Here is a 20,696-nt window from a genome sequence, read left to right as displayed (position 1 = left end):
AGGGTGTCTGGTTGGTGGGACAGAGAGGTCAGGGTGTCTGGTTGGTGGGACAGAGAGAGGGGTTAGGGTGTCTGGTTGGTGGGACAGAGAGAGGGGTTAGGGTGTCTGGTTGGTGGGACAGAGAGAGGGGTTAGAGTGTCTGGTTGGTGGGACAGAGAGGTCAGGGTGTCTGGTGGGTGTGACAGAGAGAGGGGTTAGGGTGTCTGGTTGGTGTGACAGAGAGAGAGGTCAGGGTGTCTGGTTGGTGGGACAGAGAGAGGGGTCAGGGTGTCTGGTGGGTGTGACAGAGAGAGGGGTTAGGGTGTCTGGTTGGTGGGACAGAGAGAGGGTCAGGGTGTCTGGTTGGTGGGACAGAGCGAGAGAGGTGAGGATGCCTCTGGCTGGTTGGTGGGACAGAGAGAGGGGTTAGGGTGTCTGGTTGGTGGGACAGAGAGAGGGGTTAGGGTGTCTGGTTGGTGGGACAGAGGGGTTAGAGTGTCTGGTTGGTGGGACAGAGAGGTCAGGGTGTCTGGTGGGTGTGACAGAGAGAGGGGTTAGGGTGTCTGGTTGGTGTGACAGAGAGAGAGGTCAGGGTGTCTGGTTGGTGGGACAGAGAGAGGGGTCAGGGTGTCTGGTGGGTGTGACAGAGAGAGGGGTTAGGGTGTCTGGTTGGTGGGACAGAGAGAGGGGTCAGGGTGTCTGGTTGGTGGGACAGAGCGAGAGAGGTGAGGATGCCTCTGGCTGGTTGGTGGGACAGAGAGAGGGGTCAGGGTGTCTGGTTGGTGGGACAGAGAGAGAGGTGAGGGTGCCTCTGGCTGGTTGGTGTTACCTGGAAGTACATAAAGTTCATGAGCTTGGTGACCTCAGGCTCCAGCACCTCCACTGTCTTCTCATAGATCTCCACTCTGTTAGGCTGCTCATTACACTTCACCTGGTAGAGGGAGGAAGAGAGAAGAGAGCAATTCATATGGGGGATCAGGAGCAATTCACATGGGAGATCAGGAGCAATACATTGCATGAAGACCTACAATAGTTTGCAACTACAATGAAAAAATGGATTGTAATGTTAGAGTTATGTGGAGTATCAGATCAGCCTCAGCCATGCAGTGGTTACCTGTGGGATAGCATGAGAACAGTATATCAGTCAGCCATGCAGTGGTTACCTGTGGGATAGCATGAGAGCAGTATATCAGTCAGCCATGCAGTGGTTACCTGTGGGATAGCATGAGAGCAGTATATCATTCAGCCATGCAGTGGTTACCTGTGGGATAGCATGAGAGCAGTATATCAGTCAGCCATGCAGTGGTTACCTGTGGGATAGCATGAGAGCAGTATATCAGTCAGCCATGCAGTGGTTACCTGTGGGATAGCATGAGAACAGTATATCTGTCAGCCATGCAGTGGTTACCTGTGGGATAGCATGAGAGCAGTATATCAGTCAGCCATGCAGTGGTTACCTGTGGGATAGCATGAGAGCAGTATATAAGTCAGCCATGCAGTGGTTACCTGTGGGATAGCATGAGAACAGTATATCAGTCAGCCATGCAGTGGTTACCTATGGGATAGCATGAGAGCAGTATATCAGTCAGCCCTGCAGTGGTTACCTGTGGGATAGCATGAGAGCAGTATATCAGTCAGCCATGCAGTGGTTACCTGTGGGATAGCATGAGAGCAGTATATCAGTCAGCCATGCAGTGGTTACCTGTGGGATAGCATGAGAACAGTATATCAGTCAGCCATGCAGTGGTTACCTGTGGGATAGCATGAGAGCATGAGAGCAGTATATCAGTCAGCCATGCAGTGGTTACCTGTGGGATAGCATGAGAGCAGTATATCAGTCAGCCATGCAGTGGTTACCTGTGGGATAGCATGAGAACAGTATATCAGTCAGCCATGCAGTGGTTACCTGTGGGATAACATGACAGCAGTATATCAGTCAGCCATGCAGTGGTTACCTGTGGGATAGCATGAGAGCAGTATATCAGTCAGCCATGCAGTGGTTACCTGTGGGATAGCATGAGAACAGTATATCAGTCAGCCATGCAGTGGTTACCTGTGGGATAGCATGAGAGCAGTATATCAGTCAGCCATGCAGTGGTTACCTGTGGGATAGCATGAGAGCAGTATATCAGTCAGCCATGCAGTGGTTACCTGTGGGATAGCATGAGAACAGTATATCAGTCAGCCCTGCAGTGGTTACCTGTGGGATAGCATGAGAACAGTATATCAGTCAGCCATGCAGTGGTTACCTGTGGGATAGCATGAGAGCAGTATATCAGTCAGCCATGCAGTGGTTACCTGTGGGATAGCATGAGAACAGTATATCAGTCAGCCATGCAGTGGTTACCTGTGGGATAGCATGAGAGCAGTATATCATTCAGCCATGCAGTGGTTACCTGTGGGATAGCATGAGAACAGTATATCAGTCAGCCATGCAGTGGTTACCTGTGGGATAGCATGAGAGCAGTATATCAGTCAGCCATGCAGTGGTTACCTGTGGGATAGCATGAGAGCATGAGAGCAGTATATCAGTCAGCCATGCAGTGGTTACCTGTGGGATAGCATGAGAGCAGTATATCAGTCAGCCATGCAGTGGTTACCTGTGGGATAGCATGAGAGCATGAGAGCAGTATATCAGTCAGCCATGCAGTGGTTACCTGTGGGATAGCATGAGAGCATGAGAGCAGTATATCAGTCAGCCATGCAGTGGTTACCTGTGGGATAGCATGAGAGCAGTATATCAGTCAGCCATGCAGTGGTTACCTGTGGGATAGCATGAGAACAATATATCAGTCAGCCATGCAGTGGTTACCTGTGGGATAGCTCGAGAGCAGCTCCTCCACGTGTACAGCATCACAGCATACTCCTGGCCCTCCTCCAGCATCTCATTCTAAAGGAAGACATTTAAAAGGCTCTCAAACACAATACAGCTACTAGCCTCACTGAGGTTCCTGAGGTACAATACAGATACTAGCCTCTCTGAGGTTCCTGAGGTACAATACAGATACTAGCCTCTCTCTCTGAGGTTCCTGAGGTACAATACAGATACTAGCCTCTCTGAGGTTCCTGAGGTACAATACAGATACTAGCCTCTCTGAGGTTGGTGAGGTACAATACAGCTACTAGCCTCTCTCTGAGGTTCCTGAGGTACAATACAGATACTAGCCTCTCTCTCTGAGGTTCCTGAGGTACAATACAGATACTAGCCTCTCTCTGAGGTTCCTGAGGTACAATACAGATACTAGCCTCTCTCTCTGAGGTTCCTGAGGTACAATACAGATACTAGCATCTCTCTCTGAGGTTCCTGAGGTACAATACAGATACTAGCCTCTCTCTGAGGTTCCTGAGGTACAATACAGCTACTAGCCTCTCTCTCTGAGGTTACTGAGGTACAATACAGCTACTAGCCTCTCTCTGAGGTTCCTGAGGTACAATACAGATACTAGCCTCTCTCTGAGGTTGGTGAGGTACAATACAGCTACTAGCCTCTCTCTGAGGTTCCTGAGGTACAATACAGATACTAGCCTCTCTCTCTGAGGTTCCTGAGGTACAATACAGATACTAGCCTCTCTCTGAGGTTCCTGAGGTACAATACAGCTACTAGCCTCTCTCTGAGGTTCCTGAGGTACAATACAGATACTAGCCTCTCTCTCTGAGGTTCCTGAGGTACAATACAGCTACTAGCCCCTCTCTGAGGTTCCTGAGGTACAATACAGATACTAGCCTCTCTCTCTGAGGTTCCTGAGGTACAATACAGATACTAGCCTCTCTCTGAGGTTCCTGAGGTACAATACAGCTACTAGCCTCTCTGAGGTTCCTGAGGTACAATACAGCTACTAGCCTCTCTGAGGTTGGTGAGGTACAATACAGATACTAGCCTCTCTCTGAGGTTCCTGAGGTACAATACAGATACTAGCCTCTCTCTGAGGTTCCTGAGGTACAATACAGCTACTAGCCTCTCTCTGAGGTTCCTGAGGTACAATACAGCTACTAGCCTCTCTGAGGTTCCTGAGGTACAATACAGCTACTAGCCTCTCTGAGGTTGGTGAGGTACAATACAGATACTAGCCTCTCTCTGAGGTTCCTGAGGTACAATACAGATACTAGCCTCTCTCTGAGGTTCCTGAGGTACAATACAGATACTAGCCTCTCTCTCTGAGGTTCCTGAGGTACAATACAGATACTAGCGTCTCTCTCTGAGGTTCCTGAGGTACAATACAGATACTTGCCTCTCTCTGAGGTTCCTGAGGTACAATACAGATACTAGCCTCTCTCTCTGAGGTTGGTGAGGTACAATACAGCTACTAGCCTCTCTGAGGTTCCTGAGGTACAATACAGATACTAGCCTCTCTCTCTGAGGTTGGTGAGGTACAATACAGCTACTAGCCTCTCTGAGGTTCCTGAGGTACAATACAGATACTAGCCTCTCTCTCTGAGGTTCCTGAGGTACAATACAGATACTAGCCTCTCTCTCTGAGGTTACTGAGGTACAATACAGCTACTAGCCTCTCTCTGAGGTTCCTGAGGTACAATACAGATACTAGCCTCTCTCTGAGGTTCCTGAGGTACAATACAGCTACTAGCCTCTCTCTGAGGTTCCTGAGGTACAATACAGATACTAGCCTCTCTCTCTGAGGTTCCTGAGGTACAATACAGCTACTAGCCTCTCTCTGAGGTTCCTGAGGTACAATACAGCTACTAGCCTCTCTGAGGTTCCTGAGGTACAATACAGCTACTAGCCTCTCTGAGGTTCCTGAGGTACAATACAGATACTAGCCCCTCTCTCTGAGGTTCCTGAGGTACAATACAGATACTAGCCTCTCTGAGGTTCCTGAGGTACAATACAGATACTAGCCTCTCTCTGAGGTTCCTGAGGTACAATACAGATACTAGCCTCTCTCTGAGGTTCCTGAGGTACAATACAGCTACTAGCCTCTCTGAGGTTCCTGAGGTACAATACAGCTACTAGCCTCTCTGAGGTTGGTGAGGTACAATACAGATACTAGCCTCTCTCTCTGAGGTTCCTGAGGTACAATACAGATACTAGCCTCTCTGAGGTTCCTGAGGTACAATACAGATACTAGCCTCTCTCTGAGGTTCCTGAGGTACAATACAGATACTAGCGTCTCTCTCTGAGGTTCCTGAGGTACAATACAGATACTTGCCTCTCTCTGAGGTTCCTGAGGTACAATACAGATACTAGCCTCTCTCTCTGAGGTTGGTGAGGTACAATACAGCTACTAGCCTCTCTGAGGTTCCTGAGGTACAATACAGATACTAGCCTCTCTCTCTAAGGTACAATACAGCTACTAGTCTCTCTGAGGTTCCTGAGGTACAATACAGATACTAGCCTCTCTCTCTGAGGTTGGTGAGGTACAATACAGCTACTAGCCTCTCTGAGGTTCCTGAGGTACAATACAGCTACTAGCCCTCTCTGAGGTTCCTGAGGTACAATACAGATACTAGCCTCTCTCTCTGAGGTTCCTGAGGTACAATACAGATACTAGCCTCTCTCTGAGGTTCCTGAGGTACAATACAGCTACTAGCCTCTCTGAGGTTCCTGAGGTACAATACAGCTACTAGCCTCTCTGAGGTTGGTGAGGTACAATACAGATACTAGCCTCTCTCTGAGGTTCCTGAGGTACAATACAGATACTAGCCTCTCTCTGAGGTTCCTGAGGTACAATACAGCTACTAGCCTCTCTCTGAGGTTCCTGAGGTACAATACAGCTACTAGCCTCTCTGAGGTTCCTGAGGTACAATACAGCTACTAGCCTCTCTGAGGTTGGTGAGGTACAATACAGATACTAGCCTCTCTCTGAGGTTCCTGAGGTACAATACAGATACTAGCCTCTCTCTGAGGTTCCTGAGGTACAATACAGATACTAGCCTCTCTCTCTGAGGTTCCTGAGGTACAATACAGATACTAGCCTCTCTGAGGTTCCTGAGGTACAATACAGATACTTGCCTCTCTCTGAGGTTCCTGAGGTACAATACAGATACTAGCCTCTCTCTCTGAGGTTGGTGAGGTACAATACAGCTACTAGCCTCTCTGAGGTTCCTGAGGTACAATACAGATACTAGCTCTCTCTCTGAGGTTGGTGAGGTACAATACAGCTACTAGCCTCTCTGAGGTTCCTGAGGTACAATACAGATACTAGCCTCTCTCTGAGGTTCCTGAGGTACAATACAGATACTAGCCTCTCTCTCTGAGGTTACTGAGGTACAATACAGCTACTAGCCTCTCTCTGAGGTTCCTGAGGTACAATACAGATACTAGCCTCTCTCTGAGGTTCCTGAGGTACAATACAGCTACTAGCCTCTCTCTGAGGTTCCTGAGGTACAATACAGATACTAGCCTCTCTCTCTGAGGTTCCTGAGGTACAATACAGCTACTAGCCTCTCTCTGAGGTTCCTGAGGTACAATACAGCTACTAGCCTCTCTGAGGTTCCTGAGGTACAATACAGCTACTAGCCTCTCTGAGGTTCCTGAGGTACAATACAGATACTAGCCCCTCTCTCTGAGGTTCCTGAGGTACAATACAGATACTAGCCTCTCTGAGGTTCCTGAGGTACAATACAGATACTAGCCTCTCTCTGAGGTTCCTGAGGTACAATACAGATACTAGCCTCTCTCTGAGGTTCCTGAGGTACAATACAGCTACTAGCCTCTCTGAGGTTCCTGAGGTACAATACAGCTACTAGCCTCTCTGAGGTTGGTGAGGTACAATACAGCTACTAGCCTCTCTGAGGTTCCTGAGGTACAATACAGATACTAGCCTCTCTCTGAGGTTCCTGAGGTACAATACAGATACTAGCCTCTCTCTCTGAGGTTACTGAGGTACAATACAGCTACTAGCCTCTCTCTGAGGTTCCTGAGGTACAATACAGATACTAGCCTCTCTCTGAGGTTCCTGAGGTACAATACAGCTACTAGCCTCTCTCTGAGGTTCCTGAGGTACAATACAGATACTAGCCTCTCTCTCTGAGGTTCCTGAGGTACAATACAGCTACTAGCCTCTCTCTGAGGTTCCTGAGGTACAATACAGCTACTAGCCTCTCTGAGGTTCCTGAGGTACAATACAGCTACTAGCCTCTCTGAGGTTCCTGAGGTACAATACAGATACTAGCCCCTCTCTCTGAGGTTCCTGAGGTACAATACAGATACTAGCCTCTCTGAGGTTCCTGAGGTACAATACAGATACTAGCCTCTCTCTGAGGTTCCTGAGGTACAATACAGATACTAGCCTCTCTCTGAGGTTCCTGAGGTACAATACAGCTACTAGCCTCTCTGAGGTTCCTGAGGTACAATACAGCTACTAGCCTCTCTGAGGTTGGTGAGGTACAATACAGATACTAGCCTCTCTCTGAGGTTCCTGAGGTACAATACAGATACTAGCCTCTCTCTGAGGTTCCTGAGGTACAATACAGATACTAGCCTCTCTCTCTGAGGTTCCTGAGGTACAATACAGATACTAGCCTCTCTGAGGTTCCTGAGGTACAATACAGATACTACCTCTCTCTGAGGTTCCTGAGGTACAATACAGATACTAGCCTCTCTCTCTGAGGTTGGTGAGGTACAATACAGCTACTAGCCTCTCTGAGGTTCCTGAGGTACAATACAGATACTAGCCTCTCTCTCTGAGGTTGGTGAGGTACAATACAGCTACTAGCCTCTCTGAGGTTCCTGAGGTACAATACAGATACTAGCCTCTCTCTGAGGTTCCTGAGGTACAATACAGATACTAGCCTCTCTCTCTGAGGTTACTGAGGTACAATACAGCTACTAGCCTCTCTCTGAGGTTCCTGAGGTACAATACAGATACTAGCCTCTCTCTGAGGTTCCTGAGGTACAATACAGCTACTAGCCTCTCTCTGAGGTTCCTGAGGTACAATACAGATACTAGCCTCTCTCTCTGAGGTTCCTGAGGTACAATACAGCTACTAGCCTCTCTCTGAGGTTCCTGAGGTACAATACAGCTACTAGCCTCTCTGAGGTTCCTGAGGTACAATACAGCTACTAGCCTCTCTGAGGTTCCTGAGGTACAATACAGATACTAGCCCCTCTCTCTGAGGTTCCTGAGGTACAATACAGATACTAGCCTCTCTGAGGTTCCTGAGGTACAATACAGATACTAGCCTCTCTCTGAGGTTCCTGAGGTACAATACAGATACTAGCCTCTCTCTGAGGTTCCTGAGGTACAATACAGCTACTAGCCTCTCTGAGGTTCCTGAGGTACAATACAGCTACTAGCCTCTCTGAGGTTGGTGAGGTACAATACAGATACTAGCCTCTCTCTGAGGTTCCTGAGGTACAATACAGATACTAGCCTCTCTCTGAGGTTCCTGAGGTACAATACAGATACTAGCCTCTCTCTCTGAGGTTCCTGAGGTACAATACAGATACTAGCCTCTCTGAGGTTCCTGAGGTACAATACAGATACTTGCTCTCTCTGAGGTTCCTGAGGTACAATACAGATACTAGCCTCTCTCTCTGAGGTTGGTGAGGTACAATACAGCTACTAGCCTCTCTGAGGTTCCTGAGGTACAATACAGATACTAGCCTCTCTCTCTAAGGTACAATACAGCTACTAGCCTCTCTGAGGTTCCTGAGGTACAATACAGATACTAGCCTCTCTCTCTGAGGTTGGTGAGGTACAATACAGCTACTAGCCTCTCTGAGGTTCCTGAGGTACAATACAGATACTAGCCTCTCTCTGAGGTTCCTGAGGTACAATACAGATACTAGCCTCTCTCTCTGAGGTTGGTGAGGTACAATACAGATACTAGCCTCTCTGAGGTTCCTGAGGTACAATACAGATACTAGCCTCTCTCTCTAAGGTACAATACAGCTACTAGCCTCTCTAAGGTTCCTGAGGTACAATACAGATACTAGCCTCTCTCTGAGGTTGGTGAGGTACAATACAGCTACTAGCCTCTCTGAGGTTCCTGAGGTACAATACAGATACTAGCCTCTCTCTCTGAGGTTGGTGAGGTACAATACAGATACTAGCCTCTCTGAGGTTCCTGAGGTACAATACAGATACTAGCCTCTCTCTGAGGTTGGTGAGGTACAATACAGATACTAGCCTCACTCTCTGAGGTTCCTGAGGTACAATACAGATACTAGCCTCTCTCTGAGGTTGGTGAGGTACAATACAGATACTAGCCTCTCTCTCTGAGGTTCCTGAGGTATAATACAGATACTAGCCTCTCTCTGAGGTTGGTGAGGTACAATACAGCTACTAGCCTCTCTGAGGTTCCTGAGGTACAATACAGATACTAGCCTCTCTCTGAGGTTGGTGAGGTACAATACAGCTACTAGCCTCTCTCTGAGGTTCCTGAGGTACAATACAGCTACTAGCCTCTCTGAGGTTCCTGAGGTACAATACAGCTACTAGCCTCTCTGAGGTTGGTGAGGTACAATACAGATACTAGCCTCTCTCTGAGGTTCCTGAGGTACAATACAGATACTAGCCTCTCTCTGAGGTTCCTGAGGTACAATACAGATACTAGCCTCTCTCTCTGAGGTTCCTGAGGTACAATACAGATACTAGCCTCTCTGAGGTTCCTGAGGTACAATACAGATACTTGCCTCTCTCTGAGGTTCCTGAGGTACAATACAGATACTAGCCTCTCTCTCTGAGGTTGGTGAGGTACAATACAGCTACTAGCCTCTCTGAGGTTCCTGAGGTACAATACAGATACTAGCCTCTCTCTGAGGTTCCTGAGGTACAATACAGATACTAGCCTCTCTCTCTGAGGTTGGTGAGGTACAATACAGCTACTAGCCTCTCTGAGGTTCCTGAGGTACAATACAGATACTAGCCTCTCTCTCTAAGGTACAATACAGCTACTAGCCTCTCTAAGGTTCCTGAGGTACAATACAGATACTAGCCTCTCTCTCTGAGGTTGGTGAGGTACAATACAGCTACTAGCCTCTCTGAGGTTCCTGAGGTACAATACAGATACTAGCCTCTCTCTCTGAGGTTGGTGAGGTACAATACAGCTACTAGCCTCTCTGAGGTTCCTGAGGTACAATACAGATACTAGCCTCTCTCTCTAAGGTACAATACAGCTACTAGCCTCTCTGAGGTTCCTGAGGTACAATACAGATACTAGCCTCTCTCTGAGGTTGGTGAGGTACAATACAGATACTAGCCTCTCTCTCTGAGGTTCCTGAGGTACAATACAGATACTAGCCTCTCTCTGAGGTTGGTGAGGTACAATACAGCTACTAGCCTCTCTGAGGTTCCTGAGGTACAATACAGATATTAGCCTCTCTCTCTGAGGTTCCTGAGGTACAATACAGATATTAGCCTCTCTCTCTGAGGTTCCTGAGGTACAATACAGATACTAGCCTCTCTCTCTGAGGTTCCTGAGGTACAATACAGATACTAGCCTCTCTCTCTGAGGTTCCTGAGGTACAATACAGATACTAGCCTCTCTCTCAGAGGTTGCTGAGGTATTGTAGTGCTTCAGTGCATTCAGAGCAGCCTTGGTCCCTGGTTGGTTGGTTGGCTGGCTGCATACAAAGTGCTGTTTGATAGAGCCTTGGCAGGTGGGCAGGCGCTCTACAACATCAATTACCCCTCACTAATTGAGTACAAAGCACCACTATTCCCCTACTAAAGCAGACATGTCACAGTGCAGCAGAGAGACCTGGTATGTGTGGCACCCAAATGGCACCCCATTCCCTCTATAGTGCACTATTTTAGACCAGAGCCCTGTTCTCTATATAGTGCACTACTTCAGACCAGAGCCCTATTCCTATATAGTGCACTACTTTAGACCAGAGCCCTATTCCCTATATAGTGCACTACTTTAGACCAGAGCCCTATTCCCTATATAGTGCACTACATTAGACCAGAGCCCTATTCCCTATATAGTGCACTACATTAGACCAGAGCCCTATTCCCTATATAGTGCACTACTTTAGACCAGAGCCCTATTCCCTATATAGTGCACTACTTTAGACCAGAGCCCTATTCCCTATATAGTGCACTACATTAGACCAGAGCCCTATTCCCTATATAGTGCGCTACTTTAGACCAGAGCCCTATTCCCTATATAGTGCACTGCTTTAGACCAGAGCCATAGGGGTCTATATAGGGAATAGGGTGCCATTTGTGATGCAACCCAAGAGCTTGGCCTGGGTCCTCGTTCCTGTCACAGGGACACAGCCAAGTCTCCTCAGCCTTATTTCACCCATATAAACCCTAAAAAATCCTTATTCACCCTATAAACCATCCCACCAGCTCTCTCTCTCTAACTCTACCCCTCTCTTTTGTCCCTGTTCTGGGGACTAAGTTTCCCACATGAAGTATCAACAGACTAGAGAATTTAGAGGAAGTTCATGAACGGAGTTTATTCATTCCAAAAGGCATAACGAATACATTTTCAATCTATTCATGAGGCTACACATGGCAATTGGTACTTACCATGCTAGAGTGGACGGAGGCCTGCTCGATGTGTCTGGAAACTGGTACTTACCATGCTAGAGTGGACGGAGGCCTGCTCGATGTGTCTGGAACCTGGTACTTACCATGCCAGAGTGGACGGTGGCCTGCTCGATGTGTCCGGAAACTGGTACTTACCATGCTAGAGTGGACGGTGGCCTGCTCGATGTGTCCGGAAACTGGTACTTACCATGCTAGAGTGGACGGTGGCCTGCTCGATATATCTGGCGATCCCCGTCACAAAGGCATTACGGTCTTCGAAGTTGGTGTTGAAGTTGGGCTGCAAAGAGATGGGATGTTAGATTGGAATCAAAGGAAGGCTAACAGTTTGCTCTGTGCACGGCGCACAGACACGGTGCAAATGAATACTGTAATTACCTGGTCTGAGAACAGTTCTTACCTGGTACATGAGAGAGCAGGGCAGGGGCTCAATGCAGGGCTGCTGGTCTGGGAACAGTTCTTACCTGGTACATGAGGGAGCAGGGCAGGGGCTCGATGCAGGGCTGCTGGTCTGGGAACAGTTCTTACCTGGTACATGAGGGAGCAGGGCAGGGGCTCGATGCAGGGCTGCTGGTCTGGGAGAGGCAGCTCCTCCAGAAGGTCCACATTGGACAGAGCATCCTCCAGGGTCACCGTGGATGCCATGCTGCAGCAACAACACACAGATATAGGAGTTAGAGATATGATGATGGAACACACAGATATAGGAGTTAGAGACATGATGCTGCTGCAACAACACACAGATATAGGAGTTAGAGATATGATGCTGCTGCAACAACACACAGATATAGGAGTTAGAGACATGATGCTGCTGCAACAACACACAGATATAGGAGTTAGAGATATGATGCTGGAACACACAGATATAGGAGTTAGAGATATGATGCTGGAACACACAGATATACGAGTTAGAAATATGATGCTGGAATAACGCACAGATATAGGAGTTAGAGATATGATGCTGCTGGAAGAACACACAGATATACGAGTTAGAAATATGATGCTGGAATAACGCACAGATATAGGAGTTAGAGATATGATGCTGCTGCAACAACACACAGATATAGGAGTTAGAGACATGATGCCGCTGGAACAAAACAGATATAGGAGTTAGAGATATGATGCTGCTGGAACAAGACAGATATAGGAGTTAGAGACATGATGCCGCTGGAACACAACAGATATAGGAGTTAGAGATATGATGCTGCAACAACACACAGATATAGGAGTTAGAGATATGATGCTGCTGGAACAACACACAGATATAGCAGTTAGAGATATGATGCCGCTGCAACAACACACAGATATAGGAGTTAGAGATATGATGCTGCAACAACACACAGATATAGGAGTTAGAGATATGATGCTACAACAACAAAACAGATATAGGAGTTAGAGATATGATGCCGCTGGAACAAAACAGATATGGGAGTTAGAGATATGATGCTGCTGGAACAAAACAGATATAGGAGTTAGAGATATGATGCTGCTGGAACAAAACAGATATAGGAGTTAGAGATATGATGCTGCTGGAACAACACACAGATAAGACGGTCCCCAACCTATCGTGTTTTTGGTTTGTTTATTTGCAACTTATTGTTTTACTATTTTGTACATAATGTTGCAGTCACCGTCTCTTACGACCGGAAATAACTTCCAGACATCAGGACTGTGATTACTCACCACGGACTAGCAGAATCCTTTTTTTCTTTTCACGACTCTGACGAGCCCGACGAGAAGGATAGATATACTGCTTTCTCACGGAAGATTAAACTACCAACAGGACATTCAAAACTGTAATATCTTATGCTTCACGGAGACGTGGCTGAACGACGACACTATCAACATACAGCTGGCTGGTTATACGCTGTACCGGCAGGATAGAACAGCGGCGTCTGGTAAGACAAGAGGTGGAGGACTATGTATTTTTGTAAATAACAGCTGATGCACGATATCTAAGGAAGTCTCAAGCTATTGCTCACCTGAGGTAGAATAGCTAATGATATTCTGTAGACCAACTATCTACCGAGAGAGTTTTCATCTGTATTCTTCTATTTTTCGTAGCTGTTTACATACCACCACAGTCAGAGGCTGGCACTAAGACAGCATTGAATGAGCTGTATTCTTCCATAAGCAAACATGAAAACGCTCACCCAGAGGCAGCACTCCTAGTAGCCGGGGACTTTAATGCAGGGAAACTTAAATCCCTTTTACCAAATTTCTATCAACATAATAAATGTGCAACTAGAGGGAAAATAATTCTAGACCACCTTTACTTCACACACAGAGACGCATACAAAGCTCTCCCTCACCCTCCATTTGACATATCTGACCATAATTCTATCCTCCTGATTCCTGCTTACACACAAAAATTAAAGCAGGAAGCACCAGTGACTAGATCAATAAAAAAGTGATCAGAGGAAGCAGATGCTAATCTACAGGACAGTTTTGGTCATTTATGAACATTTGAACATCTTGGCCATGTTCTGTTATAATCTCCACCCGGCACAGCCAGAAGAGGACTGGCCACCCCACATAGCCTGGTTCCTCTCTAGGTTTCTTCCTAGGTTTTGGCCTTTCTAGGGAGTTTTTCCTAGCCACCGTGCTTCTACACCTGCATTGCTTGCTGTTTTGGGTTTTAGGCTGGGTTTCTGTACAGCACTTTGAGATATCAGCTGATGTACGAAGGGCAATATAAATCAATATAAATCAATTTGATTTTGATTTGATTTTGCAGCACAGACTGGAATATGTTCCGGGATTCATCCAATGGCATTGAGGAACACACCACATCAGTCACTGGCTTCATCAATAAGTGCATCGATGACGTCATCCCCAACTGAGCGGTGGTAGGCAGCAGCATGCAGGTAAGCATTCATTCAAACAGCACTTTACTGCGTTTGCGAGCAGCTCTTAGCAATGCTTGAAGCACAGCACAGCACAGTTTATTTATTTATTTTACCTTTATTTAACCAGGTAGGCTAGTTGAGAACAAGTTCTCATTTGCAACTGCGACCTGGCCAAGATAAAGCAAAGCAGTGAGACACATACAACAACAAAGTTACACATGGAATTAACAAACATACAGTCACTAACACAATAGAAAAGTCTATATACAGTGTGTGCAAATGAGGTAGGATTAGGGAGGTAAGGTAATAAATAGGCCATAGTGGCAAAATAATTACAATTTAGCAATTAAACACTGGAGTGACAGATGTGCAGAAGATGAATATGCAAGTAGAGATACTGGGGTGCAAAGGAGCAAAAACAATATATAGCAATATGGGGATGAGGTAGTTGGGTGGGCTGTTTACAGATGGGCTATGTACAGATGCAATTATCTGTAAGCTGCTCTGACAGCTGATGCTTAAAGTTAGCGGGGGAGATATGAGTCTCCAGTTTATGACTTCAAGCCTATCAACTCCTGAGATTAAACTGGCAATACTAAAGTGCCTATAAGAACATCCAATAGTCAAAGTTATATGAAATACAAATGGTATAGAAACAATTGTCTAAGCGTCATAATTCCTATAATAACTACAACCTAAAACGTCTTACCTGGGAATATTGAAGACTCATGTTAAAAGGAACCACCGGCTTTCATATGTTCTCATGTTCTGAGCAAGGAACTGAAACGTTAGCTTTCTTACATGGCACATATTGCACTTTTACTTTCTTCTCCAACACTGTTTCTGCATTATTTAAACCAAATGGAACATGCTAAATTGATTTTATTGATGTATTATATGTATTATGTTAAAATAAAAGTTTTTCATTCAGTATTGTTGTAATTGTCATGATTACAAATACATGTAAAAATCGGCCGATTAATCGGTATCGGCATTGAAAAATCATAAACATAACCTCTAGTGCGTACGGCCCAGAACATCACTGGGCCCAAGCTTCCTGCCATTCAGGACCTCTACACCAGGCAGTGTCAGAGGAAGGCCTAATAAATTGTCAAAGACTCCAGCCACCCAAGTAATAGACTGTTCTCTCCACTACCACACGGCAAGCGGTACCGGAGCACAGAGTCTAGGTCCAAAATGCTTCTCAACAGCTTCTACCCCGAGCCATAAGACTCCTGAACAGCTAAGCAAATATTTATTATCTATGCATAGTCACTTTAATAACTCTACCTACATGTACATATTACCCGGAGAAACCGGTACCCCGGTTGACTCTGTATCCCCTGTATATAGCCTCCACATTGACTCTGTACCGTAACACCCTGTATATAGCCTCCACATTGACTCTGTACCGTAACACCCTATATATAGCCTCCACATTGACTCTGTACCCTGTATATAGCCTCCACATTGACTCTGTACCCCTGTATATAGCCTCCACATTGACTCTGTACCACTGTATATAGCCTCCACATTGACTCTGTACCCCTGTATATAGCCTCCACATTGACTCTGTACCCCTGTATATAGCCTCCACATTGACTCTGTACCGTAACACCCTGTATATAGCCTCCACATTGACTCTGTACCGTAATACCCTGTATATAGCCTCCACATTGACTCTGTACCGTAACACCCTGTATATAGCCTCCACATTGACTCTGTTCCGTAACACCCTGTATATATCCTCCACATTGACTCTGTTCCGTAATACCCTGTATATAGCCTCCACATTGACTCTGTTCCGTAATACCATGTATATAGCCTCCACATTGAACCTGTACCGTAATACCATGTATATAGCCTCCACATTGACTCTGTACCGTAATACCCTGTATATAGCCTCCACATTGAACCTGTACCGTAATACCATGTATATAGCCTCCACATTGACTCTGTACCGTAATACCCTGTATATAGCCTCCACATTGACTCTGTACCGTAATACCCTGTATATAGCCTCCACATTGACTCTGTACCGTAATACCCTGTATATAGCCTCCACATTGACTCTGTACCGTAATACCCTGTATATAGCCTCCACATTGACTCTGTACCGTAATACCCTGTATATAGCCTCCACATTGACTCTGTACCGTAATACCCTGTATATAGCCTCCACATTGACTCTGTACTGTAATACCCTGTATATAGCCTCCACATTGACTCTGTACCGTAATACCCTGTATATAGCCTCCACATTGAACCTGTACCGTAATACCCTGTATATAGCCTCCACATTGACTCTGTACCGTAATACCCTGTATATAGCCTCCACATTGACTCTGTACCGTAATACCCTGTATATAGCCTCCACATTGACTCTGTACCGTAATACCCTGTATATAGCCTCCACATTGACTCTGTACCGTAATACCCTGTATATAGCCCCGCTATTGCCATTGTACTGCTGCTCTTTAATTATGTTCATTTTATTTCTTAGTTTTCTTAAAACTGCATTGTTGGTTAAAAACTTGAGTGTCAGCATTTCACTGTGAGGTCTACTACACCTGTTGTATTCAGCATTTCACTGTAAGGTCTACTACACCTGTTGTATTCAGCATTTCACTGTAAGGTCTACTACACCTGTTGTATTCAGCATTTCACTGTGAGGTCTACTACACCTGTTGTATTCAGCATTTCACTGTAAGGTCTACTACACCTGTTGTATTCAGCATTTCACTGTGAGGTCTACTACACCTGTTGTATTCAGCATTTTACTGTGAGGTCTACTACACCTGTTGTATTCAGCATTTCACTGTAAGGTCTACTACACCTGTTGTATTCAGCATTTCACTGTAAGGTCTACTACACCTGTTGTATTCAGCATTTCACTGTAAGGTCTACTACACCTGTTGTATTCAGCATTTCACTGTAAGGTCTACTACACCTGTTGTATTCAGCATTTCACTGTAAGGTCTACTACACCTGTTGTATTCAGCATTTCACTGTAAGGTCTACTACACCTGTTGTATTCAACATTTCACTGTAAGGTCTACTACACCTGCTGTATTCAGCATTTCACTGTAAGGTCTACTACACCTGTTGTATTCAGCATTTCACTGTGAGGTCTACTACACCTGTTGTACTCAGCATTTCACTGTAAGGTCTACTACACCTGTTGTATTCAGCATTTCACTGTAAGGTCTACTACACTTGTTGTATTCAACATTTCACTGTAAGGTCTACTACACCTGTTGTATTCAGCATTTCACTGTAAGGTCTACTACACCTGTTGTATTCAGCATTTCACTGTGAGGTCTACTACACCTGTTGTATTCAGCATTTCACTGTGAGGTCTACTACACCTGTTGTATTCAGCATTTCACTGTAAGGTCTACTACACCTGTTGTATTCAGCATTTCACTGTGAGGTCTACTACACCTGTTGTATTCAGCATTTCACTGTAAGGTCTACTACACCTGTTGTATTCAGCATTTCACTGTAAGGTCTACTACACCTGTTGTATTCAGCATTTCACTGTGAGGTCTACTACACCTGTTGTATTCAGCATTTCACTGTAAGGTCTACTACACCTGTTGTATTCAGCATTTCACTGTAAGGTCTACTACACCTGTTGTATTCAGCATTTCACTGTAAGGTCTACTACACCTGTTGTATTCAGCATTTCACTGTAAGGTCTACTACACCTGTTGTATTCAGCATTTCACTGTAAGGTCTACTACACCTGTTGTATTCAGCATTTCACTGTAAGGTCTACTACACCTGTTGTATTCAACATTTCACTGTAAGGTCTACTACACCTGCTGTATTCAGCATTTCACTGTAAGGTCTACTACACCTGTTGTATTCAGCATTTCACTGTGAGGTCTACTACACCTGTTGTACTCAGCATTTCACTGTAAGGTCTACTACACCTGTTGTATTCAGCATTTCACTGTAAGGTCTACTACACTTGTTGTATTCAACATTTCACTGTAAGGTCTACTACACCTGTTGTATTCAGCATTTCACTGTAAGGTCTACTACACCTGTTGTATTCAGCATTTCACTGTGAGGTCTACTACACCTGTTGTATTCAGCATTTCACTGTGAGGTCTACTACACCTGTTGTATTCAGCATTTCACTGTAAGGTCTACTACACCTGTTGTATTCAGCATTTCACTGTGAGGTCTACTACACCTGTTGTATTCAGCATTTCACTGTAAGGTCTACTACACCTGTTGTATTCAGCATTTCACTGTAAGGTCTACTACACCTGTTGTATTCAGCATTTCACTGTGAGGTCTACTACACCTGTTGTATTCAGCATTTCACTGTAAGGTCTACTACACCTGTTGTATTCAGCATTTCACTGTAAGGTCTACAACTGTTGTATTCAGCATTTCACTGTCTACAACTGTTGTATACGAGGCATGTGACAAATAAAATGTACATATATATATATATTTTATATATATATATAAATGATAAGCTTTTAAATGATATCGAACACAACCATGTATCTTTTCCAGTGATGAAGACATATCTCATGGCACAGTTGGGTAAATAGGTCCCCTTGATCTCCTGAATGTTTTAGTCACTTTCTGTGCACTTCTACAACGAGCAAATAAAGCTGGAAGGTTTCATTCAAATCAAAAAGGGTGCTGTCAAAAAGTGATTGAATTCAAATGGATTTACCCCCATAAGAGGCTTAACTGCCCTGGTACAGAATAGCAGGAAACTGAGACAGACAGGCTCTGGGGACACAGCTAGCCTAACTGAGACAGACAGGCTCTGGGGACACAGCTAGCCCTAACTGAGACAGACAGGGGACACAGCTAGCCCTAACTGAGACAGACAGGCTCTAACTGAGACAGACAGGCCCTAACTGAGACAGACAGGCTCTGGGGACACAGCTAGCCCTAACTGAGACAGACAGGCTCTGGGGACACAGCTAGCCCTAACTGAGACAGACAGGCTCTGGGGACACAGCTAGCCCTAACTGAGACAGACAGGCTCTGGGGACACAGCTAGCCCTAACTGAGACAGACAGGCTCTGGGGACACAGCTAGCCCTAACTGAGACAGACAGGCTCTGGGGACACAGCTAGCCCTAACTGAGACAGACAGGCTCTGGGGACACAGCTAGCCCCTGAGACAGAACTGGGGACACAGAGACAGACAGACAGGCTCTGGGGACACAGCTAGCCCTAACTGAGACAGACAGGCTCTGGGGGGACTGAGACAGACAGGCTCTGGGGACACAGCTACACTGAGGCTCTGGGGGCTGGGGACACAGCTAGCCCTAACTGAGACAGACAGGCTCTGGGGACACAGCTAGCCCTAACTGAGACAGACAGGCTCTGGGGACACAGCTAGCCCTAACTGAGACAGACAGGCTCTGGGGACACAGCTAGCCCTAACTGAGACAGACAGGCTCTGGGGACACAGCTAGCCCTAACTGAGACAGACAGGCTCTGGGGACACAGCTAGCCCTAACTGAGACAGACAGGCTCTGGGGACACAGCTAGCCCTAACTGAGACAGACAGGCTCTGGGGACACAGCTAGCCCTAACTGAGACAGACAGGCTCTGGGGACACAGCTAGCCCTAACTGAGACAGACAGGCTCTGGGGACACAGCTAGCCCTAACTGAGACAGACAGGCTCTGGGGACACAGCTAGCCCTAACTGAGACAGGGCTCTGGGGACACAGCTAGCCCTAACTGAGACAGACAGGCTCTGGGGACACAGCTAGCCCTAACTGAGACAGACAGGCTCTGGGGACACAGACAGGCTCTGGGGACACAGCTAGCCCTAACTGAGACAGACAGGCTCTGGGGACACAGCTAGCCCTAACTGAGACAGACAGGCTCTGGGGACACAGCTAGCCCTAACTGAGACAGACAGGCTCTGGGGACACAGCTAGCCCTAACTGAGACAGACAGGCTCTGGGGAGACAGCTAGCCCTAACTGAGACAGCTCTGGGGACACAGCTAGCCCTAACTGAGACAGACAGGCTCTGGGGACACAGCTAGCCCTAACTGAGACAGACAGGCTCTGGGGACACAGCTAGCCCTAACTGAGACAGACAGGCTCTGGGACACAGCTCTAGCCCTAACTGAGACAGACAGGCTCTGGGGACACAGCTAGCCCTAACTGAGACAGACAGGCTCTGGGGACACAGCTAGCCCTAACTGAGACAGACAGGCTCTGGGGACACACAGCCCTAACTAGACAGGCCTACAGCTAGCCCTAACTGAGACAGACAGGCTCTGGGGACACAGCTAGCCCTAACTGAGACAGACAGGCTCTGGGGACACAGCTAGCCCTAACTGAGACAGACAGGCTCTGGGGACACAGCTAGCCCTAACTGAGACAGACAGGCTCTGGGGACACAGCTAGCCC

The 20,696-nt window shown here is 46.4% G+C and overlaps 1 protein-coding gene across 1 annotated transcript in view; it reads right to left on the bottom strand.

The window, feature by feature from the left end:
• LOC112252012 (cytoplasmic FMR1-interacting protein 1 homolog) overlaps positions 1–20,696 on the bottom strand; it is a 33,145-nt gene that overhangs the window by 8,163 nt on the left and 4,286 nt on the right. The window contains exons 2-5 of the mRNA XM_042323677.1: positions 11,967–12,084; positions 11,629–11,718; positions 2,792–2,869; positions 789–910 (exon numbers count right to left, since the gene is read on the bottom strand). Coding sequence (XP_042179611.1) covers positions 789–910; positions 2,792–2,869; positions 11,629–11,718; positions 11,967–12,083 — 407 coding nt within the window. The 5' untranslated portion in view covers position 12,084. The remainder of the gene's footprint in view (positions 1–788; positions 911–2,791; positions 2,870–11,628; positions 11,719–11,966; positions 12,085–20,696) is intronic.

The sequence above is a fragment of the Oncorhynchus tshawytscha genome, linkage group LG06, assembly GCF_018296145.1.
Source record: "Oncorhynchus tshawytscha isolate Ot180627B linkage group LG06, Otsh_v2.0, whole genome shotgun sequence".
Taxonomy (NCBI): domain Eukaryota; kingdom Metazoa; phylum Chordata; class Actinopteri; order Salmoniformes; family Salmonidae; genus Oncorhynchus; species Oncorhynchus tshawytscha.
This window is presented reverse-complemented; position numbering and strand designations above follow the sequence as displayed.